The sequence below is a fragment of the Ahaetulla prasina genome, chromosome 17, assembly GCF_028640845.1.
Source record: "Ahaetulla prasina isolate Xishuangbanna chromosome 17, ASM2864084v1, whole genome shotgun sequence".
Classification (NCBI taxonomy): Eukaryota; Metazoa; Chordata; class Lepidosauria; order Squamata; family Colubridae; genus Ahaetulla; species Ahaetulla prasina.
In genome coordinates, this window is record NC_080555.1 from 11,188,240 (window position 1) to 11,210,377 (window position 22,138).

The 22,138-nt window shown below is 46.5% G+C and overlaps 1 protein-coding gene across 1 annotated transcript in view; it reads left to right on the plus strand.

Annotated features, from left to right (window-relative positions):
• The window catches only part of ATG2A (autophagy related 2A), a 113,016-nt gene that overhangs the window by 86,699 nt on the left and 4,179 nt on the right, over positions 1–22,138 (plus strand). The window contains 9 exon segments of the mRNA XM_058160071.1: positions 328–525; positions 7,148–7,249; positions 12,888–12,972; positions 14,444–14,570; positions 15,605–15,677; positions 17,794–17,876; positions 20,536–20,657; positions 20,772–20,926; positions 21,783–21,935. Of these exon segments, the coding sequence (XP_058016054.1) occupies positions 328–525; positions 7,148–7,249; positions 12,888–12,972; positions 14,444–14,570; positions 15,605–15,677; positions 17,794–17,876; positions 20,536–20,657; positions 20,772–20,926; positions 21,783–21,935 (1,098 nt within the window).

Below are 22,138 nucleotides of genomic sequence, written 5' to 3' on the forward strand. Positions count from 1 at the left end.
AAATCCCTTCTCCCTACCCCTCAGCTCCAGTGTGGCAACATTGGAGCTTCCAAGATGGCTTCTGTCAGGTCAGCTTCAGGATTGACAGACTACCTGTAGTGAAGATGCCCAGACCCGGCCCATGTACATTTTTTTTTTATTTGCATTTATATCCCGCCCTTCTCCGAAGACTCAGGGAGGCTTACACTATGTCAAGCAATAGTCTTCATCCATTTGTATATTATATACAAAGTCAACTTATTGCCCCCAACAATCTGGGTCCTCATTTTACCTACCTTATAGCTCGTACTGTATTAGTGACGCTTCCCCCTTCCTCTCTGCTCTCAGGTGAGTTTCCAGCACGAATCCTACTCGGGTGGAGCATCCGAGAAGCCATCCCTGGAATTGGAGGAGCAGCCCTTAGCCAGGCAGGTGTTCGTTGTCCAGGAGCTGGAGATCCGAGACCGCCTGGCCTCCTCGCAGATCAACAAGTTCCTCTACCTGTACAGCAGCGAGCTCCTGCCCCGGCGTGCCCATTCTAACATGGTAAGGACCGGATCTCCCTTTCGAGCAGGTGCCTTTGCAGGAGGCAGTTGGACTTTCTGCGTTTTTTTCTTTCGAAGACGTTTCGCTTCTCATCCTGGAAGCTTCTTCAGCTCCGACTGGATGGTGGGGAAGGGAAGGATTGATACCTCTTGCAGACAGCTGGTCCTTTGCATCTTTTTAGAGCAGTGGTAGTCAGCCTGGTCCCTACCGCCCACTAGTGGGCGTTCCAGCTTTCATGGTGGGTGGTAGGGGTTTTGTCCGATACTGAAGCACTTTCCTTTTTTTTAATTTAATTGACTTTTTTTAAAAAAAATTTATAGCATTATTTAAAAACATTTTCATTAGGTTTTCATCAAATTCCCCGTGACAATTTAAATTTCCTGAAAATATACTATTTGTATCGCCTATGCTTAAGTTTAGTTCATGTTAACGTAAGTAAAACTAAATGGCGCTATAGTGCGACCGCAAACAAAAGAGTCTCGTCCCAGAACAGCTCGCGCATCTCCCCCCACACCACCCAGCTGTAACAGACAAGCAGAGCTGGTAGTTGGCGCCCACCCACCCCCAAACCCAATCCACGATACGCGAGAGGCATGTGCAGATGACGATACGTGGTGCATTACTGTGGGAATGGGCGGTGGGCGGTTAGAAAATTTTACTACTAACAGAGATACAAAAGTGGGCGGTAGTTATAAAAAGGTTGACTACCCCTGTTTTAGAGGGTTATTGAGGCCACTTGGAGGTTTTATCTGTGTCTTCAGGGTCACCTGAGTGGTGCTCCTGGTTCCTTATTTCCTCTGGAAATCCATTCTTACTCCCACACCATTTCAACGACCCTCAAAAAGAATGCAAATGACCAGCTGTCTGCAAGGAACATAAATCCTTCCATTCCCCACTATCCTGTCAGAACTGAAGAAGCTTCTTGGATGAGAAGCGAAACGTCTTCAAAAGAAAAAAACCCAGAAAGTCCAGTTGCCTCCTGAAAAAACACACCTTTGGGACAACGGATGACGGCGAATCTCTATGGACTTTGGATCTGCACAATGTAGCCAAGGAGTGGTGAAGCTGCCTTGGGCATCTGGCCAGACCAGATGTTTGTCAATGGTCCGACTAGCGAACCCAAAAGAAGTAGACACTCTCAGGATTTTTGAATTCCTAAAAGTATAACTTTATTGGATACACCATCTCGGAACTGCAGAAGCAAAACCAGCTCTGGTTTTACCCGCAGAAATACTCACTTAGTTAAACAATAGATTCCCTTTCTTCCCACCCCTGCGTGTTCACATTGTCCAAGGGTGCAATGCTCCCGGTTCGGACTGGATCGGCCGATCCGGTAGCGATGGCGGCGGGTGGTTCGGGGAACTGGTAGCAAAAATCCCTGCCCCCCCCCACCATGCCCAGCTGAGCCGCGCGATCATCAGAGGTTTTTTTATTTATTTTTACTTTTAAAAGCATTTTTTTAACAACCTCTTCAAAGAGGTTGTAAAAAAAATGCTTTTAAAGGGTTAAAACAAGGCTCTGACGATCCCAGCTGAGGTGCCTGATCGTCAGAGGCTTTTTTTTTTACTTTTAAAAGCATTTTTAAAATGCAAAAAATGGGGGGGGTGAGGGGTTCGTTTGAGAGAGAGAGAGAGAAAGAGGGAGGGAGGAAGAGAGGGAGGGAGGAAAAAGGAGAGAAAGGAAGGACTACAAACCTGGCACTAGACGCAGCTTCAGAGGATAATCCAGGGCTGGAAGGGACCCAGAGGTCATTTAGTCCAACCCTGCGTCAGCAGGATGTTGTTAGTGAGTTTCTGTCTTTCGATCCCCCCACTCGCATAGCCACGCCCACCCAGTCACATGACCCCCACCACAAAGCCACGCTCACAGAAGCAGTAGGAAAGAAATTTAGATTTCACCACTGACATTGTCCAATTATAAAACTTCCTTTTGTTACGGGAACAGTCCAGGTCTCCGTGTAACACCTGCAGCAGTGACCTTGGCAAGATTCAGGCTTTCACGGTCCGTAAATGAAATTTTAGCATTCCATTTCCCCCCCTCCTTCCTCCCTTTTGAATGGCAAGCTGAAGAGCGACAGAAGCTCAAAAGAAGTAAAGATTAGAATAGAATAGAATAGAATAGAATAGAATAGAATAGAATAGAATAGAATAGAATAGAATAGAATAGAATTTATTGGCCAAGTGTGATTGAACACACAAGGAATTTGTTTTGGTGCATATGCTCTCAGTGCACATAAAAGAAAAAAAACCTTCATCAAAGGTACAACATTTACAACACAAATGATGGTCATAGGTTGCAATTTAACCCTTAATGATAGCAATAAAAAGTTACAGTCAATCTTCAACAGAGATGGAAGGGGCCTCAGAGGTCTTCTAGTCCAACCCCCTGCTCCAGCAGGAATCCTTAATTCCATTTCAAACAGATGGCTGTCCAGTTTCTTCTTAAAAGCCTCCAGTGATGGAGCACCTACAACTTCTGAAGGCCACTGGTATATTGTGCTCACTGTTGGGAAATTTCTCCTTAGTTCCAGGTTGCTTCTCTCCTTGATTAGTTTCCACCCATTGCTTCTTGTCCTGCCTTCTGGTGCTTTGGAAAATAAGTTGTTCCCCTCTTATTTGTCACAGCCCCTCAAATATTGGAATACTGTTATCATGTTCCCCCTAGTAATTATTTTTATTAGAGTAGACACATCCAATTCCTGCAGCTGTTCTTTGTATATTTTAGCCTCCAGTCCCCTCATCATCTTGGTTGCTCTTTTCTGCATTCTTTCCAAAGTCTCAACATAATAATAATGATAATAATAATAACAACAACAACAACAACAACAACAACAACAACAACAATAATATCAGAGTTGGAAGGGACCTTGCAGGTCTTCTAGTTCAACCCCCTGCCCATGCAGGAAACCCTACACCATTTCAGACAAATGGCTATCCAACTTTTTCTTAAAAATTTCCAGTGTTGGAGCATTCACAACTTCTGCAGGCAAGTCGTTCCACTTATTAATTGTTCTAACTGTCAGGAAATTTCTCCTTAGTTCTAAGTTGCTTCTCTCCTTGATTAGTTTCCACCCATTGCTTCTTGTTCTACCCTCAGGTGCTTTGGAGAACAGCCCGACTCCCTCTTCTTTGTGGCAGCCCCTTAGATATTGGAACACAGCTATCATGTCTCCCCTAGTCCTTCTTTTCATTAAACTAGACATACCAAGTTCCTGCAACCGTTCTTCATATGTTTTAGCCTCCAGTCCCCTAATCATCTTTGTTGCTCTTCTCTGCACTCTTTCTAGAGTCTCAACATCTTTTTTACATCGTGGCGACCAAAACTGGATGCAATATTCCAAGTGTGGCCTTACCAAGGCCTTATAAAGTGGTATTAACACTTCACGCGATCTCGATTCTATCCCTCTGTTAATGCAATTTAGGATTGCATTGGCTTTTTTGGCAGCTGCTGCACACGGCTGGCTCATCTTTTTTATAGTGTGATGACCAAAACTGGATGCAATCGAGAAACAGCTGCTGGCCACTGTTATAACTGTGTGGACAGGGCAAATGGATAATCACAAAACTGCTTGCTGGGCAGCATATTTATTCTTTTTATTTGATTTTTTATTTATTTTATTTTTAACCCACTTTTATGATTGTTTATAAGTAACTCAAGGCAGTGAAGGTACCTAATGCTCCTTCTCCCCCCCCCCCCTAATTTCCCCACAATGACAACCCTGTGAGGTGGGATGGGATGGGATGGGATGGTAGCACATCCGCAAAAGGTTCAAATCCGGGGAGTCTTTAGGGCAGTGCTTCTCAACCTTGGCAGCTATAAGATGGGTGAAGTTCAACTCTAAAACATACAATGAACGGTTGCAGGAACTGGGCCTGGCTAGGCTAGTGAAGAGAAGGACCAGTGGAGACAGGAGAGCATCTTCCAGTATTTGAAGGGCTGCCCCAGAGAGGAGGAAGGGGGTCAAGCTATTTTCCAAAGCACCTGAAGGCCAGACAAAGAATAATGGATGGAAACTAAACAAGGAGAGATTCAACCTGGAAATAAGGAGGAATTTCCTGACAGAAGTTGCCTTCAGAAGTTGTGGGAGCTTCATCAATGGAGGCTTTCAAGAAGAGACTTGACTGAGACGACTTCCGGTGTCCAGCGGCAACGGTCGTCTGGAGGCTTCTCCTGCCTCCAGTGCCCGAATCCGGCCGCCGCCGAGGCCCCTAGGGGCCAGGTGTTCCGAAAAGGACACCTGCCGCACGGACGGCTCGCCAGGGGTCTCCCAGCCGACATACAGGACTGTGGGGACCGATGCTGGCGCGTCCTAGGCTCGGCGGGGTTTGGAGGCCACAGGCCACGGCCATTATTTTGGTCGCCGCTTGCCGCTGTGCCCGGTGACACCGGGGCTTTGGATTTATAACTGCAGCAGCCTGGTGGTGAACAGGGAACGGAGAAGAATTGAGGAATGGAGAAGGGAAGGAGATATCGGTAAACGCGAGTGGAGTGCTCCGGAGTGCGGGGGGGTTTTTCTCCCCTGCGGCTGGAAGGAGCACGAGTCATTCTGGAGAGAGGAGAACTTAAAATAAGAAGATTACCGGTTTTGTGGAGCTCTGGAGAGAAGAGGTGATGGAGAAATTTAGGAGGGAGGGTTTGAGGCCCCCCCTCCCTCTGGGGAACAGTGGTGGAGTCCAGCTTCCGCCTTCACTATGAGAATCTTGATGACATCACTTCCCTTCGGCTTCCTGGTTGACTAACTGTACTCTGGACTCGTTGCTCCTGTGAGTGCCCCCTGGTGGATCCGGAGGAAATTACAAGGATACTGTGCCTGCCTGAGGATTTTGTATTATTTTTTTCAATGGCAAAAGGTCAGAGACCAACTGCTGGAGAGATGGAGAGAATTTTGGAAAAGTTATCTAATATGGACAAGAAATTGGATGATTTGCAAAGAGGCCAAACGGAAATAAGAGTAGAAATTGTGACTATCCAAAAGGATTTAAAGGATACTCAACAAGTCTCAGCAGAAAACAAGCAGAAAGTGGAAGGTCTGGAGGGTGAGATGCGGGCAGTGCAGAAAAGAGAGGAGACGACAGGCAATGCTGTGCTTGGACTACAGATGGATAAAATGTCTTATTTCCTTAGGTTTCAAAATTTGGAAGAAGTGGACCAAGAAGATTTGAGAGATGTTGTGACTAAATTGTTGGGAGAATTTCTTGGGAGAGGTGTTGATTTCATGAATTGGGATGTGGATCGAGTTTATAGAGTTAATTCACAATATGCACGCACGCATGCAGTTCCCAGAGAGGTTCATGTCAAATTTGTGAGAAGAGAGACGAGAGATGAAATTCTTAGAAAACATAGGAGTGGGGCACTGATTTACAGGGGCAGGGAGATAGCCATTCTGAGGCAGATTCCCAGACAGGTACGTGAAATGAGAAAGAAATATTACTTTTTGTCAAGCAAATTGTACCAGAAGGGAGTGGGCTTCAGATGGCTGATGCCAGAGGGATTGATGATTTTCCGGGAGGGCATTACGAAAAAAATTAGTACAATTGCGGAGGCTACGGCCTACGTGGAGGAACACAAAGCCCTCCTGGAATCAGATGACCCAGGAATTGAAGAAGGGAGGTTATAGACCATGGGCGGAGGCGGCTGCCGCTGTTGCGCCCTGGAGTTGGGTCAGGCTGAACCCAGAGTTCTGAGATCCAAAACTAGGAAGTGATAAAGATATTTGGGATTGTGTTGGTTTTCCTTATTCTCTTTTGTACGATATTCTGTTTATTCTTGACCCTTCTTTATTACGTATTTAAGATTTGTAAACGTAGCTACTTCGTGTCACCTGCTTGCCATATGGCTGTTGTAGGTGTTAAAAAATTTGAGTAAAATTCTTATTTTGGATAAGAAAAATGAAAATTTACCATACCTGATATGTATTTGTATAAACCTTTATTGACCAATAAAAACTTTTTGAATAAAAAAAAAAAAAAAAGAAGAGACTTGACTGACATCTGTCAGAAATGGCGTAGGGCAGTGGTTCTCAACCTTTATAGTGCTGCGACCCCTTTAATACAATTCCCCACGATGTGGCAACCCCAACCGTAAAATTATTTTCGTTTTGAATTTATCGCGCCTGAAGCCGTATTGGCTAGCGATCTGAACTGCTTGCGATTGCCTTGAGGACGGAGGCATTAAAGCGGAGACTCCTCCCCTATTAAGTTTATGGCGCCTGAAGCCAGATTCGGCTAGCGATTGGGAGTGATTGCAGCTGGCTTGAGAGGGAGACATCAGAGCAAAGATTTCTCTCTTTTTTAATTCATCGCGCCTGAAGCCGAATCCGGCTAGCGATTTGAAGAGCCTGCAGCTCGCTTGTGGAGTCAACCATTGGAGCGCGATTCTTCGGCTCGCAAGTATACTTCCCATATTTCCGATGGTCTTAGGCGACCCCTGGCAAATCGTCATTCGACCCCCAACGGGGTCCCGACCCACAGATTGAGAACCGCTGGCGTAGGGTCTCCTGCTTGGGGTGGGGGTTGGACTAGATGACCTACAAGGTCCCTACCAACTCTGTTCATCTGTTTAAAACTCCCAGAATTTCCCAGCCGGCAATTCCAATTCTCTCCCTTCTTTTTTTTCCCCCCAGCTCACCATCAAAGCTCTTCACGTCTGCCCCGAAGCTGGCGTAGGGGGTCCCGAGTGCTGCCTAAGGGTCTCCCTGATGCCTCTCCGACTCAACATAGACCAGGTAAAGGACGCCTCCCTGTTGATGGGGGGGTTCACAAGCTCAGTCAGGAGTTGCGAGGCGGTGGATGAATTCAGCTCCTTGCAACTCAAGTTACCTCCCTTTGCATGAATTGGGCAGAACCAAGACGGGAAGAGGAGGGGTGTCTGGATTCTTCCACTTTTGCAGCTCTGAATGATCTTTTTAGACTCGCTTGGGAAGGATAAGGGTAGGTGGGAAAGATCTTGGGAAAACGGGGCCGGAAAGCGGATCTAGGGAACAATTAGATAAAGAGATAAAGGGGCAAGCTTTATAACGGGCGAAGTAAAAGACCCGGAAGAAATCCTCCCTGGTTTCTCAGGCTGTAAACGACAGAAGTGGAAGATCTGTACTTTCAGAATTGAAAGATTCAATTTAGCTTTAGGGAACAATCAGATAAGATTGGGCCTCTGGTGGCTCAACAGACTAATGCAGTCTGTTATTAACACAGCTGCTTGCAATTACTGCAAGTTCAAGTCCCACCATGCCCAAGGTTGACTCAGCCTCCCATCCTTTATAAGGTAGGTAAAATAAGGACCCAGATTGTTGAGGGCAATGAAAAGTTGACTTTGTATATAATATACAAATGGATGAAGACTATTGCTTAACACAATGTAAGCCGCCCTGAGTCTTCGGAGAAGGGCGGGATATAAATTCAAATCAAAAATCAAAAATAAAAAGAGACAGTTTAGCCCAGTGGTAGTCAACCTGGTCCCTGCCTCCCACTAGTGGGCGTTCCAGCTTTCATGGCGGGCGGTAGGGGTTTTGTCCGATACTGAAGCACTTTCCTTTTTTTAAATTTAATTGACTTTAAAAAAAATTTTCATAGCATTATTTAAAAATATTTTCATTAGGTTTTCATCATATTCCCCACGACAATTTAAATGTCTGAAAATATACTATCTGTATCGCCCGCGCATGAGTTTAGTTCAAGTTAAGTCAGTGAAACTAAATGGCGCTACAGTGCGACCGCAAACAAAAGAGCCTCATCCCAGAATAGCTCGCGCATCTCCCCCCACACCACCCAGCTGTAACAGACAAGCAGAGCTGGTAGCTGGCGCCCCTCCCCAAACCCAATCCACGATGGGCGAGAGACATGCGCAGACAACGATACACAGCGCATTACTGTGGGAACCGGTGGGCAGTTAGAAAATTTTACTACTAACAGAGATACAAAAGTGGATGGTAGTTATACAAAGGTTGACTACCCCTGGCTTAGACTATAACTGTATAATGGGCAAAGAAAAAGGCTCAGAAGAAACCCTCCCTAGTTTCTCAGACTGTAGAAGAGACGAGTGGGAGATTTATACTTCCAGAATTGAAAGATTCAACGTAGGTTTAGGGAGCAGTCAGATAAGACTGTGTAACTCAGCAAGGCTTGTCCAAACAGTTTTTCAATAACATGTTTCCAACCGCAGTGCAAGGCAAAACTTGGCACAGAGTCTCTCAGAGTCAGGGAACGAACGAATTGTTTCCTGCAAAAGCCCACTCCCTGTTTGCTCCTCTTTTGTTTCCTATGGGAGGGGCCAATCAGATCCAAGGTGTGGCTTTACTCCTGAGTCGACCCTGCTTTCTGAGTTGTTCTTGTCTTCTGGCAGCTCTGTGCACGTGTGCACTGGGAACGGGCTCCAGCTGTTCCTCTGCCTCGCTGCTAACTCCCTCTCTGCCTCCGACGCAGAGCCCTTCTCCGATGTGTTGGTCCTCCAGCAGCCTGCGGAGCTAGCAAGGGGGTCGGAGGGCGATGAGGCTGAGGAAGAACTTGGGTCAGTCCTGCAGGTTGGGGAAGGCCCGGATGAGGGCTCTGCGTCGGAGGCAGAGGTGGAGCCAGGGCTATTGGGGAGTGATGTGCGGACTCCGGAGCCTCCAGAGGCTGACAGTAGTGAGGCAGAGGAACAGGAGGAGCCTGTTCCTAGTGCACGCATGCGAAGAGCTGCCAGAAGGCAAGAGCAGCTAAAGCAAAAAGGACGACTCGGGAGTAAGGCCAGGAGATGGTTGGCCTTAAGATGATAAGGCTTAAAAGACCAGCAACGGCGTTTGGACTCTTTGCCGGAAAACAACGTTGATAGCCTTGCTCCTTGTCATACTGCATTTATTTCTTGCTGGAGTCTTCTGCTTTTGAACTTTTGCCAAGAAAAGATTTTGGCAGTTTGCCTAATTGGACCAAGGTTGGTGATCAGACTGAAGACTTGTGTTGTGAAGAATTTGTTTTGATTTAGTTTGGACGACGCTGAGAATGAGTTTAATTCTCAGCTGTTCTAATAAAGTCTGTCTGTTTTTGAACTGTTTTTGAACTAGTACTACCTACTTGGGCCTGGGTCACAACATCCGAACCTTACCCAGCCCCCAGGAGTGGCCCACGTTCCTCCCCAACCTCCTCACTTTCTGTCAGAAACAAACTAGGAATAAAATCCCATAAAAAGCAACGTAAACCATGAACAAGTGTACAACAGTGTACAGCAATCCTTAGGCTATGTACTTTACAGGAATAATCCATTTTCTCACACTGACTCCGCTGCCAGCTCTGCTGGCCGCGGGTGGGCCATAACAAGTCAGATAAGAGACAGCTTAGCCCAGAGTTGCATAATGGGAGGAGAAATAGGCTCAGAAGGAACCCTCCCTAGTTTCTCAGGCTGTTCTGTTTCCCTCGCCTCAGTCCGAGCGATGACTTAATTAGCCGGCAACTATCAGCTTCTGGCAGCAAACTAGCGAGCGTCTGCCAAGTGTCTCTGTTATCTCGCTTGATGCGGATGAGTCAACCAGGAACAAACAGTACTTCAGCTCTAGTTAAGCAGTTGATTTGCTTGCCACGAAGGGGTATAACAGCCCTTGCTGCTTTTATATCCTGTGGGGTGTGGCTCCATGCCTCAGCACTTCCTAGGCCTGCCCCACCCTTGCTTCTGTTGTTCCCGCCTCTCCTGCCTTCGAAATCTAGGGTCCAGCCAGGCCTGATCGCCATCAGCCGGGTCTGGAGACGTGGTCTGGGGGGGAGGGAAAGAGTCAGGGGACGGAGGCCTCATTATCTCCTCCACCTGGCCTGCCTCTGGCTCCTGGAGCTGAGCCAGGGAAGCCGGTGCTCCCGAGGTAAGTCCTGATGGCCCTTCCCCCTCACTTTCCGAGTCACTTTCTGGCAGGGCCCCCGGCTCAGGGGGCGCAGACACAACACAGGCTGTAAAAGAAATTGGTGTGTGTGTGTGAGTATTGTACCTTTAGACTTGCAAGATTCTGCCAATGTAAGTACAGGTACAGGTAGTCCTCTACTGGGGAAAAACAGGCTCCAGCTCAACCCAGCCAAGACCGAGTGGCTGTGGATGCCGGCTTCCCGGTACAATCAGCTGAAGCCATCGCTGACTGTGGGGGGCGAATCTTTGGCCCCCACGGAGAGGGTTCGTAATCTAGGCGTCCTTCTGGATGCACGGCTGTCGTTAGAAGAACATATGACAGCCGTCGCCAGAGGAGCTTTTTATCAGGTTTGCCTGATACGCCAGTTACGTCCCTTCTTGGACCGGGATTCCCTATGCACAGTCACTCACGCCCTCGTCACTTCCCGCCTGGATTACTGCAACGCTCTCTACATGGGGCTCCCCTTGAAGAGTACCCGGAGGCTTCAACTGGTCCAGAATGCGGCTGCGCGGGTGATTGAGGGAGCGACTCGAAGCTCCCATATAACACCTATCCTGCGCAGGCTGCACTGGCTTCCGGTTGCCTTTCGGGTGCAATTCAAGGTGTTGGTTCTCACCTTTAAAGTGCTCCATGGCTTAGGACCGGGTTACTTACGGGATCGCCTCCTGCTACCGGTGGCCTCCCATCGACCAGTGCGCTCCCACAGAGAGGGTCTCCTCAGGGTGCCGTCGGCCAGACAATGTCGACTGGCGACCCCCAGGGGGAGGGCCTTCTCTGCGGGGGCTCCAGCCCTCTGGAACGAGCTACCCCCAGGGATACACCAACTCCCTGACCTCCGGGGCCTTCCGGCGTGAGTTGAAGACTCTTTTATTTCATTGTGCAGGACTAGCCTAATAGTTTTTTAATGGGGTTTTTTAATAGTTTTTAGAATTTTCAGCCTATTTAAATTAATCTTTTAAATTTGTTTTTAATTTTTATATTTGTTGTTCTTAATTGGCTGTAAACCGCCCTGAGTCCTTCGGGAGAAGGGCGGTATAAAAATTGAAATAATAAATAAATAAATAAATAAATAAATAAATACGACCACAATCGAGCCCAGAATTGTACGCTGCCGAGCGAGAAATTTTTTTTATTTATTGAAAAAGTTTTAAAAAACAAAAACATTTTCTCCCCCTTTTTCCCCCCTCCCTCCCAGAAAACCCCTTCCCCTCCTTCCCCCGGCTTCCCGGGTCAATCCTGAGGTATTGTTATACATAAACCAAACATAGAGTAAAATTTTCCTTCTAATCCAATTAACCTCATCCAAATCTTTTCATCTCCCAACCCCTCCCATTACATAAAATAATACTTCCTAATTATTCAAAGGCAATCTGATATTTCTTAATCTGATATCTGTTTTGTAGATAATCAATCCATTTTTTCCATTCAATTAAATATCTTTCCTGCGTATTGTCTTTTAAAAAAGCTGAGATTTTAGCCATCTCAGCCAAATTAATGACTTTCAATATCCATTCTTCTATTGTAGGTACCTCTTCTTTCTTCCAGTATTGTCCAATCAACAATCTTGCTGCTGTTATTAAATTCAGAATCAATTTAGTCTCAATCCCTGTACAATCTGTTATAATTCCCAAAAGGAAAAATTGCGGCAGGAACTTTATCTTCTTCTTCTTCAGGACATTTTGAATAACCCACCAAATTCTTATCCAAAAGGCCTTAATTTTCTTGCAAGTCCACCAAATATGAAAATATGTAGCGTCATCACAATCACACCTCCAACATTTCGCTTGGATATCAGGATACATACATGATAATTTTTTGGGATCTAAGTGCCATCTATAAAACATCTTATAAAAATTTTCCCTTAGATTCTGTGCTTGTGTAAACTTAACATTTCTAACCCAAATTTTCTCCCATGTTTCCAACATTATTGGTTCCTGAATATTCTGTGCCCATTTTATCATACAGTCCTTTACCAAATCCTTTTCCGAATCTATTTCAAGCAACACATTAACCGAGCGAGAAATTTTGTTCAGCGTGTTTTGCCCCATTTTCGTGACTTCCCTTTCCAACATTGGCTAAGCGAACCACCGCAGTGGGCTCACGTTAGTAAACACGGTTGTTAAGTGAATCTGGCCCTCCTCCCCCCCCCCCCGTTGACTTTGGTTTGGTGAGAAGGTCGCCGAAGGGGACCGCGTGACTCTGGGGACACGGCCACCGTCATAGATGTGAACCGCTTACCAACCATCCGAAAGCAAATTACGTGACCGCAGGGAGATCTCGCCGTAGGCCGTAATTTTGCAAAATGGTCCTAGGTCAACTTTTTTTCCCCCAGTACCGTTGTAACTTCGAACGGTCATTAAGTGAACTTTTGTAAGTTGAAGTCCACCCGTAGAATGAGCTCATCAGGGATGGTTTTCCCTTCTGGTCCACCGGAGAGTCGGGAGGCACCTGAGTTGGTCCTTCCAAGGGAGAAAAACCGTCTCTGCTCTTCTTCTGCTTCCAGGATGCCTTGTTTTTCCTCAAAGACTTTTTCACCAGCGTGGCGGCCAGCATCAATCCCGTCGTGTCCATGGAAGCCGGGCCTGAAGGTAGGTCCCTCCTTACCCTGGTTAGAACTCACTGCTCACTCTAGGAGTTCGATCCTGACCGGCTCAAGGTTGACTTGTCCTTCCGTCCTTCCTTCCTTCCTTCCTTCCTTCCTTCCTTCCTTCCTTCCTTCCTTCCTTCCTTCCTTCCTTCCTTCCTCTGCCCACTGCCAGTAGTTCGATCCTGATTTGCTCAAGGTTGACTCAGCCTTCCATCTTTCTGAGGTCAGTAAAACGAGGACCCAGATTGTTGGGGGCAAGAGGCTGACTCTGTAAACCGCTTAGAGAGGGCTGTAAACACTGTGAAGAGGTATATAAGTCTTAGTGTTATTGCTATTTTCCTTCCTTCCTTCCTTCCTTCCTTCCTTCCTTCCTTCCTTCCTTCCTTCCTTCCTTCCTTCCTTCCTTCCTTCCTTCCTTCCTTCCTTCCTTCCTTCCTTCCTTCCTTCCTTCCTTCCTTCCTTCCTTCCTCTGTCCACTGCCAGCAGTTCAAACCTGACTGGCTGAAGGTTGACTCAGCCTTCCATCTTTCTGAGGTCAGTAAAACGAGGACCCAGATTGTTGGGGGGCAAGAGGCTGACTCTGTAAACCGCTTAGAGAGGGCTGTAAAAGCACTGTGAAGCGGTAGATAAGTCTAAGTGCTATGACATGGCCTTCTGAGCGAGGTCGGCCACAGTTCCTGCACCTTTTCCGGGTTGTGTGGCCCGGATTGAGAGGGCAGGGGTGCTATTTTTTTTTTAAATTTACATTTATATCCCGCCCTTCTCCAAAGACTCAGGGCGGCTTACAGTGTATAAGGCAATAGTCTCATTCTATTTGTATATTTACAAAGTCAACTTATTGCCCCCCCCAACAATCTGGGTCCTCATTTTACCTACCTTATAAAGGATGGAAGGCTGAGTCAACCTCGGGCCGGGCTTGAACCTGCAGTAATTGCAGGCTGCTGTGTTCTAATAACAGGCTTCTAACAGCCTGAGCTATATCATATCAGCTATTCAGCAGGTTCTGATAGGTTCTGGAGTACCGGTAGCAGAAATTTTGAGTAGTTCGGAAAACTGGCAAATGCCACTTCTGGCTGGCCCCAGAGGGGGGTGGGAATGGGGATTTTGCAGTATCCTTCCCCTGCCACGCCCACCAAGCCACACCCTCAGAACCGGTACTACAAAAACTTGAATTCCAGCACTGGGAGAGGGGATGATTTTGTAGGAGGGACAGGTGGACCCACGCGCGTTGTGGACCCTTGAGCTAGCCCACCTGGTTGGTAGAAAGGGATGCTGGGAAATGTAGTTTTTGTCCTATCGAGAGGGCCAAACTGCATTTCCCCACCTCCCAGCCTGGATTGCAGTTCTTCTGCGTTTGTCTTTTCTTTGGCTGGGGATGATGGGTGCTTGCTTCCAATCTTGGGTGCGCAGAGGAGGGTCGGGAGGACTTTTGTGGGACAAGAAGGGCCTTTAAAAAGAGGTCACCCCTCCAGGTCGTGTCGAGTCCCCCGGGAAGGACTCTGAGGCAGGCGAGAGGATGATGGCGACTTCGGTGGAGACCACGACCAGTGAAAACAGCTCCAATGCCTCCTCTTCCTCTGAGCAACCCATTTATTTCCGGTATGAATGCAGGTGGGGCTAGGGAGGTGGGCGGGAAGGGGGTTTTAGGGGTTGGAAAATGGATGGGGACCCTCACCGGAACAAGGGATGCCCTTCCGGAGTTCAGATCAAACACTGTTTTCCAACCTCAGCAAGTTGAGAACGGGTGGACTTCAATTCCCAGAATTCCCCAGCCAGCTTAGCATTAATCTAATTTTTGAAGGTTAGCATTTCCAGACAGGACCGATTAGGCGAGAATGCTGGGGGGGGGGGTTGTTAAAAAAAATTCCGAAGGTGGTGTGCAATCAAGGCCAGGCCCCTTTTCCATATTTGTGTGTGTGTTTGAGAGACACAGAGAGATAGAGACAGAGAAAGAAAGAGAGAGAGAGAAAGACAGAGAAAGAAAGAGACAGAGAGAGATGAGAAAGAAAGAGAGAGAGACACAGAGAAACAGAGAGATAGAGAAAGAGAGACAGAGACAGGGAAAGACAGAGAAAGAAAGAGAGAGACGAGAGAGAAGAAAGAAAGAGAGACAGAGAAAGAGAAAGTCAGAGAAAGAAAGAAAGAAAGAGAAAGAAAGAAAGAAAAAGTCAGAGAAAAAGAGACAGAGAAAGACAAGGAAGAAAGAAAGAAAGAGAGGAGAAAGAAAGAGAGACAGAGAGACACAGAAACAGAGAGACAGAGAAAGAAAGAAAAAGAAAGAGAGAGAGTAGAAAGAGAGAGAGAGTGAGAGAGCGAGACAGAGACAGAAAGAAAGAGAGAGAGAGAGAGAGACAGAAAGAGAGAGAGAGACACAGAGTGAGACGGAGACAGAGAGAAAGAAAAAAAGAGCGATCCTTTAAAAAGATGGGTGTTCATTACAAGTATTCCTTGCCTTACGACTGTTCGCTTAGCAATGGCTGAGAATTATTACAGACCACCTTGGGGTACTGGTGATAGATTTTCCATTAAAGAGGAGGGTGAAAACTTCCGTCCAGAAAGCGTCCCCTCCCTTCCCTGCCTTCCAAAAATGAGACCGGCCGTCCCACCAACTATTTTTCTCTCTTCCTCCTCAGGGAATTCCGCTTTACCTCTGAGGTCCCCATCTGGCTGGATTACCACGGGAAGCACGTTACCGTTGACCAGGTGGTGAGTAGCTAAAGCCACGCCGAGCCCTTTGCCCTCAAGTTAACAGAAATCACAGAATGACAAGAGTTGGAAGGGACACTTGGAGGTCTTCTAGTCCAACCCCCTGCTCACGCAGGAAAGCCCTGTACCGTTTCAGACAAAGGGTTATCCAATCTCTGCTTAAAACATTCCAGTGTTGGAGCATTCCCAACTTCTGGAGGCAAATTGTTCCACTGGTTAATTGTTCTCACAGTTGGCAAATTTCTCTTTAGATAAACCAAAGGGACAAGTACAAATTAGGCGAAACCTGGCTCCAAAATAATAATAATAATAATAATAATAATAATAATAATAATAATAATAATAATAATAATAATAATAATAATAATAATAATAATAATAATAATAATAATAATAATATTTTAATTTGTATACCGCCCTTCTCCCGAAGGACTCAGGGCGGTGAACAGGCAAATAAAATACAAACAGAAACATACACAATAATTAAAACAACCCTTAAAAAACTGATTCAAATTTGCCAGAAAATTTAAAATAACATTACACCCCATAAAATTACAGAAATTTAAAACCCATCAAAATTCAATTAATTTTAAAATTTAGAATTTAAAATCAGGCCAGTCCAGCCATACGAAATAAATAGGTTAAAAAGAGTAAATAGGTAAAAAGGATAAAAAGAGTAACTATGAGAAGGGAGCTTGGAGGCCTAGTGGATGATCACTTAAATATGAGCTAGCCGCCAAAAAAGCAGCCAAAAAAAGCTAATATAATCCTTGGTTGTATAAACAGAGGCATAGAATCAAGATCAGGTGAGGTGTTAGTACCACCTTATAAATCCTTAGTTAGGCCACACCTGGAATACTCCATCCAGTTTTGGTCACCACATTACGAAAAAGATGTTGAGACTTTGGGAAAAAGTGCAAAGAAGGGCAACTAAGAGGATTAAAAACCCGGAGACTAAAACCTATGAAGAACGGTTGCAGGATTTGACTATGGCTGGTCTAAAGAAAAGAAGAATTAGGGGTGACGTGATAGCAGTATTCCAGTATTTGAGGGGCTGCCACAAAGAAGAGGGGGGTCAAATTATTCTCAAAAGCACCAGAAGGCAGGACAAGAGACAACGGATGGAAACTCATCAAGGAGAGAAGCACCTGGAATTGAGGAGAAACTTCCTGACAGTTAGGACAATTAACCAGTGGAACAGCTTGCCACCAGAAATCGTGGGCGCTACATCACTGGAGGTTTTTAAGAAAAGACTGGACAGCCACCTATCTGAAATGGGATAAGGTATCCTGCTTGAGCAGGGGTATTGTTGTCCCTCAGCAGCCTCCGGAGCTGGCAATGGAGTCGGACAGCGATGAGGCTGAGGTGGGGCCAGGGCCATCGGGGAGTGAGGTGCGGACTCCAGAGCCTTCAGAGACTGATAGTAGTGAGGCAGAGGAACAGGAGGAGCCTGTTCCTAATGCACGCATGAGAAGAGCTGCCAGGAGGCAAAGAGCAGCTCAAGCAGAGAGGACGACTCGGGAGATGATTGGCCCCTCCCATAAGGCTTAAAAGACCAGCAACTGCGTTTGGGCTCTTTGCCGGAAAACAACGTTGATAGCTTCGTCTACGTCTTGCATTTATTTTATATCGGTGTCTTCTTTACTTTTGCCAAGAAAGGCCTTTGGCAGTTTGCCTAATTGGACCAAGGTTTGCGATAGGACTGAGAAATTTGTGTTGGCAGGAATTTGCTTTAATTTAGTTGAACGACGCTGGGAATGAAGTAATTCTCAGCTGTTCGAATAAAGTTTGTTCGTTTTTTCATGGACTGAGTTTCCTATTACCTACTTGGGCCTAGGTCACAACAAGGGGTTGGACTAGAAGACCTCCAAAATCCCTTCCGCCTCTGTTCTGATTGGGTTCACACAAACGTTTTTATTTTATTTATTTGTATTTCACATTAGTCCACCGCCAGCCTCCCTCTCTTTTGAGGGACTCTGGACCGTGTACAGCAAAACATCAAACTATAAAAGCAGGGAGTGACAATTAAAATGCTGAGGGTTAAAATGTTGGAATTAAACATTTGAAACTTTATAAAAAAAATATTTTCCTCTCTCGTTACTTCCTGTCCTGTCAGGGCACCTTCGCCGGCATTCTGATCGGTTTGGCTCAACTCAACTGCTCCGAGCTGAAATTGAAGAGACTCTGCTGTCGCCATGGGTAAAGAGACCCACACACACACACCCTCTGTTACTTAGGGGTCAGGGAAGTGTGGGGCAGGCTTCTAACAATGCATATTATCTGGAGGCTTTCTGGTTATTATCTGGAAAAAAATCACGCTAGGGCTTATTTTCCGGTTAGGTCTTATTTTCGGGGAAACACAAAATCTCTCCAGCTACGACACAGTCCTGTCAGTAGTTCCACGAAGGCTCCACACCGGGGTGGGGGCTCCTACCCTGTGGAACAAACTTCCCCCTGGACTTCGACAACTATCTGACCTTAGGACCTTTCGCCGCGAATGTCGTGTCCCACTCCTCCGCTGACGGCCGGGTCAGGGAAATCCGAATCAGGCGTGCCTCTGCAGCTCTGCCAAAGTCCTAGCAAAGTCCTCAGGGCAGGCAGGAGACCAGTAAGTGACTTCAGCAAGATATGTTTAGACTTTGCCTGACTCAGAGAATGCCAGAAAGCAGGTCCTTTATATAGGCCATGGGGTGTGGCTCCATGACTCAGCACTCATTAAGGCCTGCCCCTCCCTTCCTTCTGTTGCCTCCGCCTATCCAGCCTTCTGATGCGAGGGTCACTCCAATCAGCAGCTGTTGGAAATAAACCCTCCTCAGGCTCACATGCTGTGGAGGAGGGGGAGGGGTCTAGCTGCTCCGTTTGCCTGGGCATGGAGTCAGGGCTGGGGGCTGGAGGTACTTCCTCCTCCTCAGCCTGTCTGGGCATGGAGCCAGGGCTGGGGCCGGGAGATACTTCCTCCTCTTCAGCCTGTCTGGGCATGGAGCCAGGGCTGGGGCCGGGAGGCATACTAGGACATTCCTCCGTGTTCGGAAGCAGATAAGAAGGCCCCGGCTGTGGTGAGATCGGACGAGACACAACAGTGAACTTAAAACCTATTTATTCCGCCTTGCTGGACTGGCTTGATTTTTAAAACTTTTAATTTGATTTTATGGGTTTGAAATTTCGGTCAATTTTATAGGGTGTTATTACATTTTAAATTTGGCTATTTGAATAAGTTTTTTAAGGGTTGTTTTTTAGTATTGTATGTATTGTTTCTTTTGTATTTTATTTTGGCTGTTCACCGCCCTGAGTCCTTCGGGAGAAGGGCGGTATACAAATTAAAATATTATTATTATTATTATTATTATTATTATTATTATTATTATTATTATTATTATTATTATTATTATTATTATTATTATTATTATTCCGGTTTGGACCGGATCACCAGATCATCCGATCCGGTAGCGATGGCGGCAGGTGGTTCGGAGAACCGGTAGCAAAAATCCCTGCCCCTCCCCCCCAGCTGAGCCGTGCGATCATCAGTGGGTTTTGTTTTGTTTTTTACTTTTAAAAGCATTTTTTCCTTCGGCCGAAAAAATGCTTTTAAAAGTAAAAAAAAAAAAAAACCTCTGATGATCGCGCGGCTCAGCTGGGATCGTCAGAACCGTTTAAAAGCATCTTTTCTACCAAAAAAAAAAAAAAAAGCTTTTAAAAGGCTCCTCTGGCGATCCCAGCTGAGTTGCCTGATCGTCGGAGCCTTTTAAAAGCATTTTTTAACAACCTTTTCGGCTGATGAGGTTGTAGAAAAAAATGCTTTTAAAAGTTTAAAAAAAAAAGTTGGCCACGCCCACCCAGTCACAGTACCCCACCACCAAGCCACGCCCACAGAACTGGTAGTAACAAATTTTACATATAATAATAATAATAATAATTATTATTATTATTATTATTATTATTTAATTTATATACCGCCCTTCTCTCGAAGGACTCAGGGCGGTTTACAGTCAGGTAAAAATAGCATACATAAATAATAATAATAATAATAATAATAATAATATTTTAATTTGTATACCGCCCTTCTCCCGAAGGACTCAGGGCGGTGAACAGCCAAAATAAAATACAAAAGAAAGAATACATACAATAATAAAAAAACAACCCTTAAAAAACTTATTCAAATGGCCAAATTTAAAATGTAATAACGCCCTATAAAATTGACAGAAATTTCAAACCCATAAAATCAAAAGTTTTAAAAATCAAGCCAGTCCAGCAAGGCGGAATAAATAGGTCTTAAGTTCGCGGCGAAAGGTCCTAAGGTCAGACAGTTGTCGAATTTGTATAAAAATAATACAATAAAATCAAAATTAAAAAACTTATTCAAATTGGCTGATAATTAATATAAAATACATAGCAATATAAAACCCCATTAAAATCCAAATAAAACATTTTACATTTCACCCACAGGTAAACACAGGTAAACCTCCCAGTGGCCTCAACGACCCTCTAAAACAGGGGTCTCCAACCTTGGTCCCTTTAAGACTTGTGGACTTCAACTCTCAGAGTTCCTCAGCCAGCTTTGCTTTGTTGGCTGAGGGACTCTGGGAGTTAAAGTCCACAAGTCTTAAAGGGACCAAGGTTGGAGACCCCTGCTCTAAAAGGATGCAAATGACCAGCTGCCTGCAAGGAATATAAATCCTTCCCTTCCCCACCATCCTAATCAGAGCTGAAGAAGCTTCTCACGTGAAAAGTGAAATGTCTTCAAAGAAAAAACAGAAAGTCCAGTTGCCTCTTGGGGAAAAAACAAAAACACAACACTTTTGGGACGCTTACCTGTACGCTGCCCCATCGGTGCCCCTCCTCTCTCTCTCTCTCTTCCCAGGCTGCTTGGGGTGGAGAAGGTGGTTAGCTACGCCCTGACCGAGTGGCTGACGGACATCCGTAAAAACCAGCTGCCGGGCATCCTGGGCGGGGTCGGTCCCATGCACTCCTTCGTGCAGCTCTGTGAGTGGCCCCCCCCTCTGCTCCGCGTTTTGATGGGAAGTGGGTGGGTGGGTTGCACAGCTTCTCTTCATCCCCTCCCTTTTTTTTTTCTCCTCCTCCCACCCCCCACCCCAGTCCACGGCCTGCGGGACCTCTTCTGGCTGCCCATCGAGCAGTACCGTAAGGACGGGCGCATCATCCGGGGCCTGCAACGTGGCGCCGCCTCCTTCGGCACCTCCACCGCCTCGGCGGCCCTGGAGCTCAGCAACCGCCTAGTGCAGGCTATTCAGGTTTCCGGAGGGGGGGGTCTGCTCAAGGAGGGAGGGAGGGGGTCTGCCAAAGCCCAGCCCAAAATGGGTGGGTGGGTGGGGGGCGCAGCTGAACTCAGGGGTGGGCAACTAAGGGGACTGTACCACTTTAGACTTCAACTCCCAGAATTCCTGAGCCAAACAATTGTACCACCTTTGGACTTCAACTCCCAGAATTCGTCAGCCAGGCAGCTGTTCCAGCTGTGGACTTCAACTCCCAGAATGCAACTGTATCACCTGTAGACTTCAATTCCCAGAATTCCTCAGCCAGGCAACTGTACCACTTTTAGAGTTCAATTCCCAGAATTCCTGAGCCAAACAATTGTACCACCTTTGGACTTCAACTCCCAGAATTCCTCAGCCAGGCAGCTGTTCCAGCTCTGGACTTCAACTCCCAGAATGCAACTGTACCACCTGTGGATTTCAATTCCCAGAATTCCTCAGCCAGGCAACTGTACCACTTCTAGACTTCAATTCCCAGAATTCCTGAACCCAGACAATTGTACCAGCTAGGGACTTCAGCTCCCACAATTCCTGAGCCAAACAATTGTACCACCTGTGGACTTCAACTCCCAAAATTCCTCACCCAGGCAACTGATCCAGCTGTGGACTTCACCTCCCAGAATGCAACTGTACCACCTGTAGACTCCAATCCCCAGGAAATGAAGTGCAGGGAATTCTGGGAGATGAAGTACACAGGTTATACAGTCGCCCTAGCTGCCTAGCCCTGACCTAGACCTCCAGCCTGCCCTTTCTCCGTGGGAAAATCAGCCCTCCCCTCCCTTATAGAAGTCCGACCCTTCCCTCTCTCTCTCTCTCTCTCTCTTCCCCCTCTCAGGCCACTGCCGAAACCGTCTACGACATCCTGTCCCCCACGGCTCCGCCATCCCGCGCCCTGCCGGACAGAAAGTACGCCCGCAAACTACGACGGGGCCATCAGCCGGCAGATCTACGCGAAGGGGTGGCCAAGGCCTACGACACCGTGCGCGAGGTGAGCCTCCCTGGGGTTGCAGGCGAGGGTTGCGGGAAGATAGTTAGCCCCATCTTCGGTGGGTCAATGTGGGGCATTGATGTCCTCGTTCTATTTTCCCACCCAATTTTTATTCAATCCTGTTTGATTCTCGGAGACCGTCTGGGCCATGGGGTCTCCAACCTTGGCAATTTTAAACCTGGAGGACTTCAACTCCCAGAATT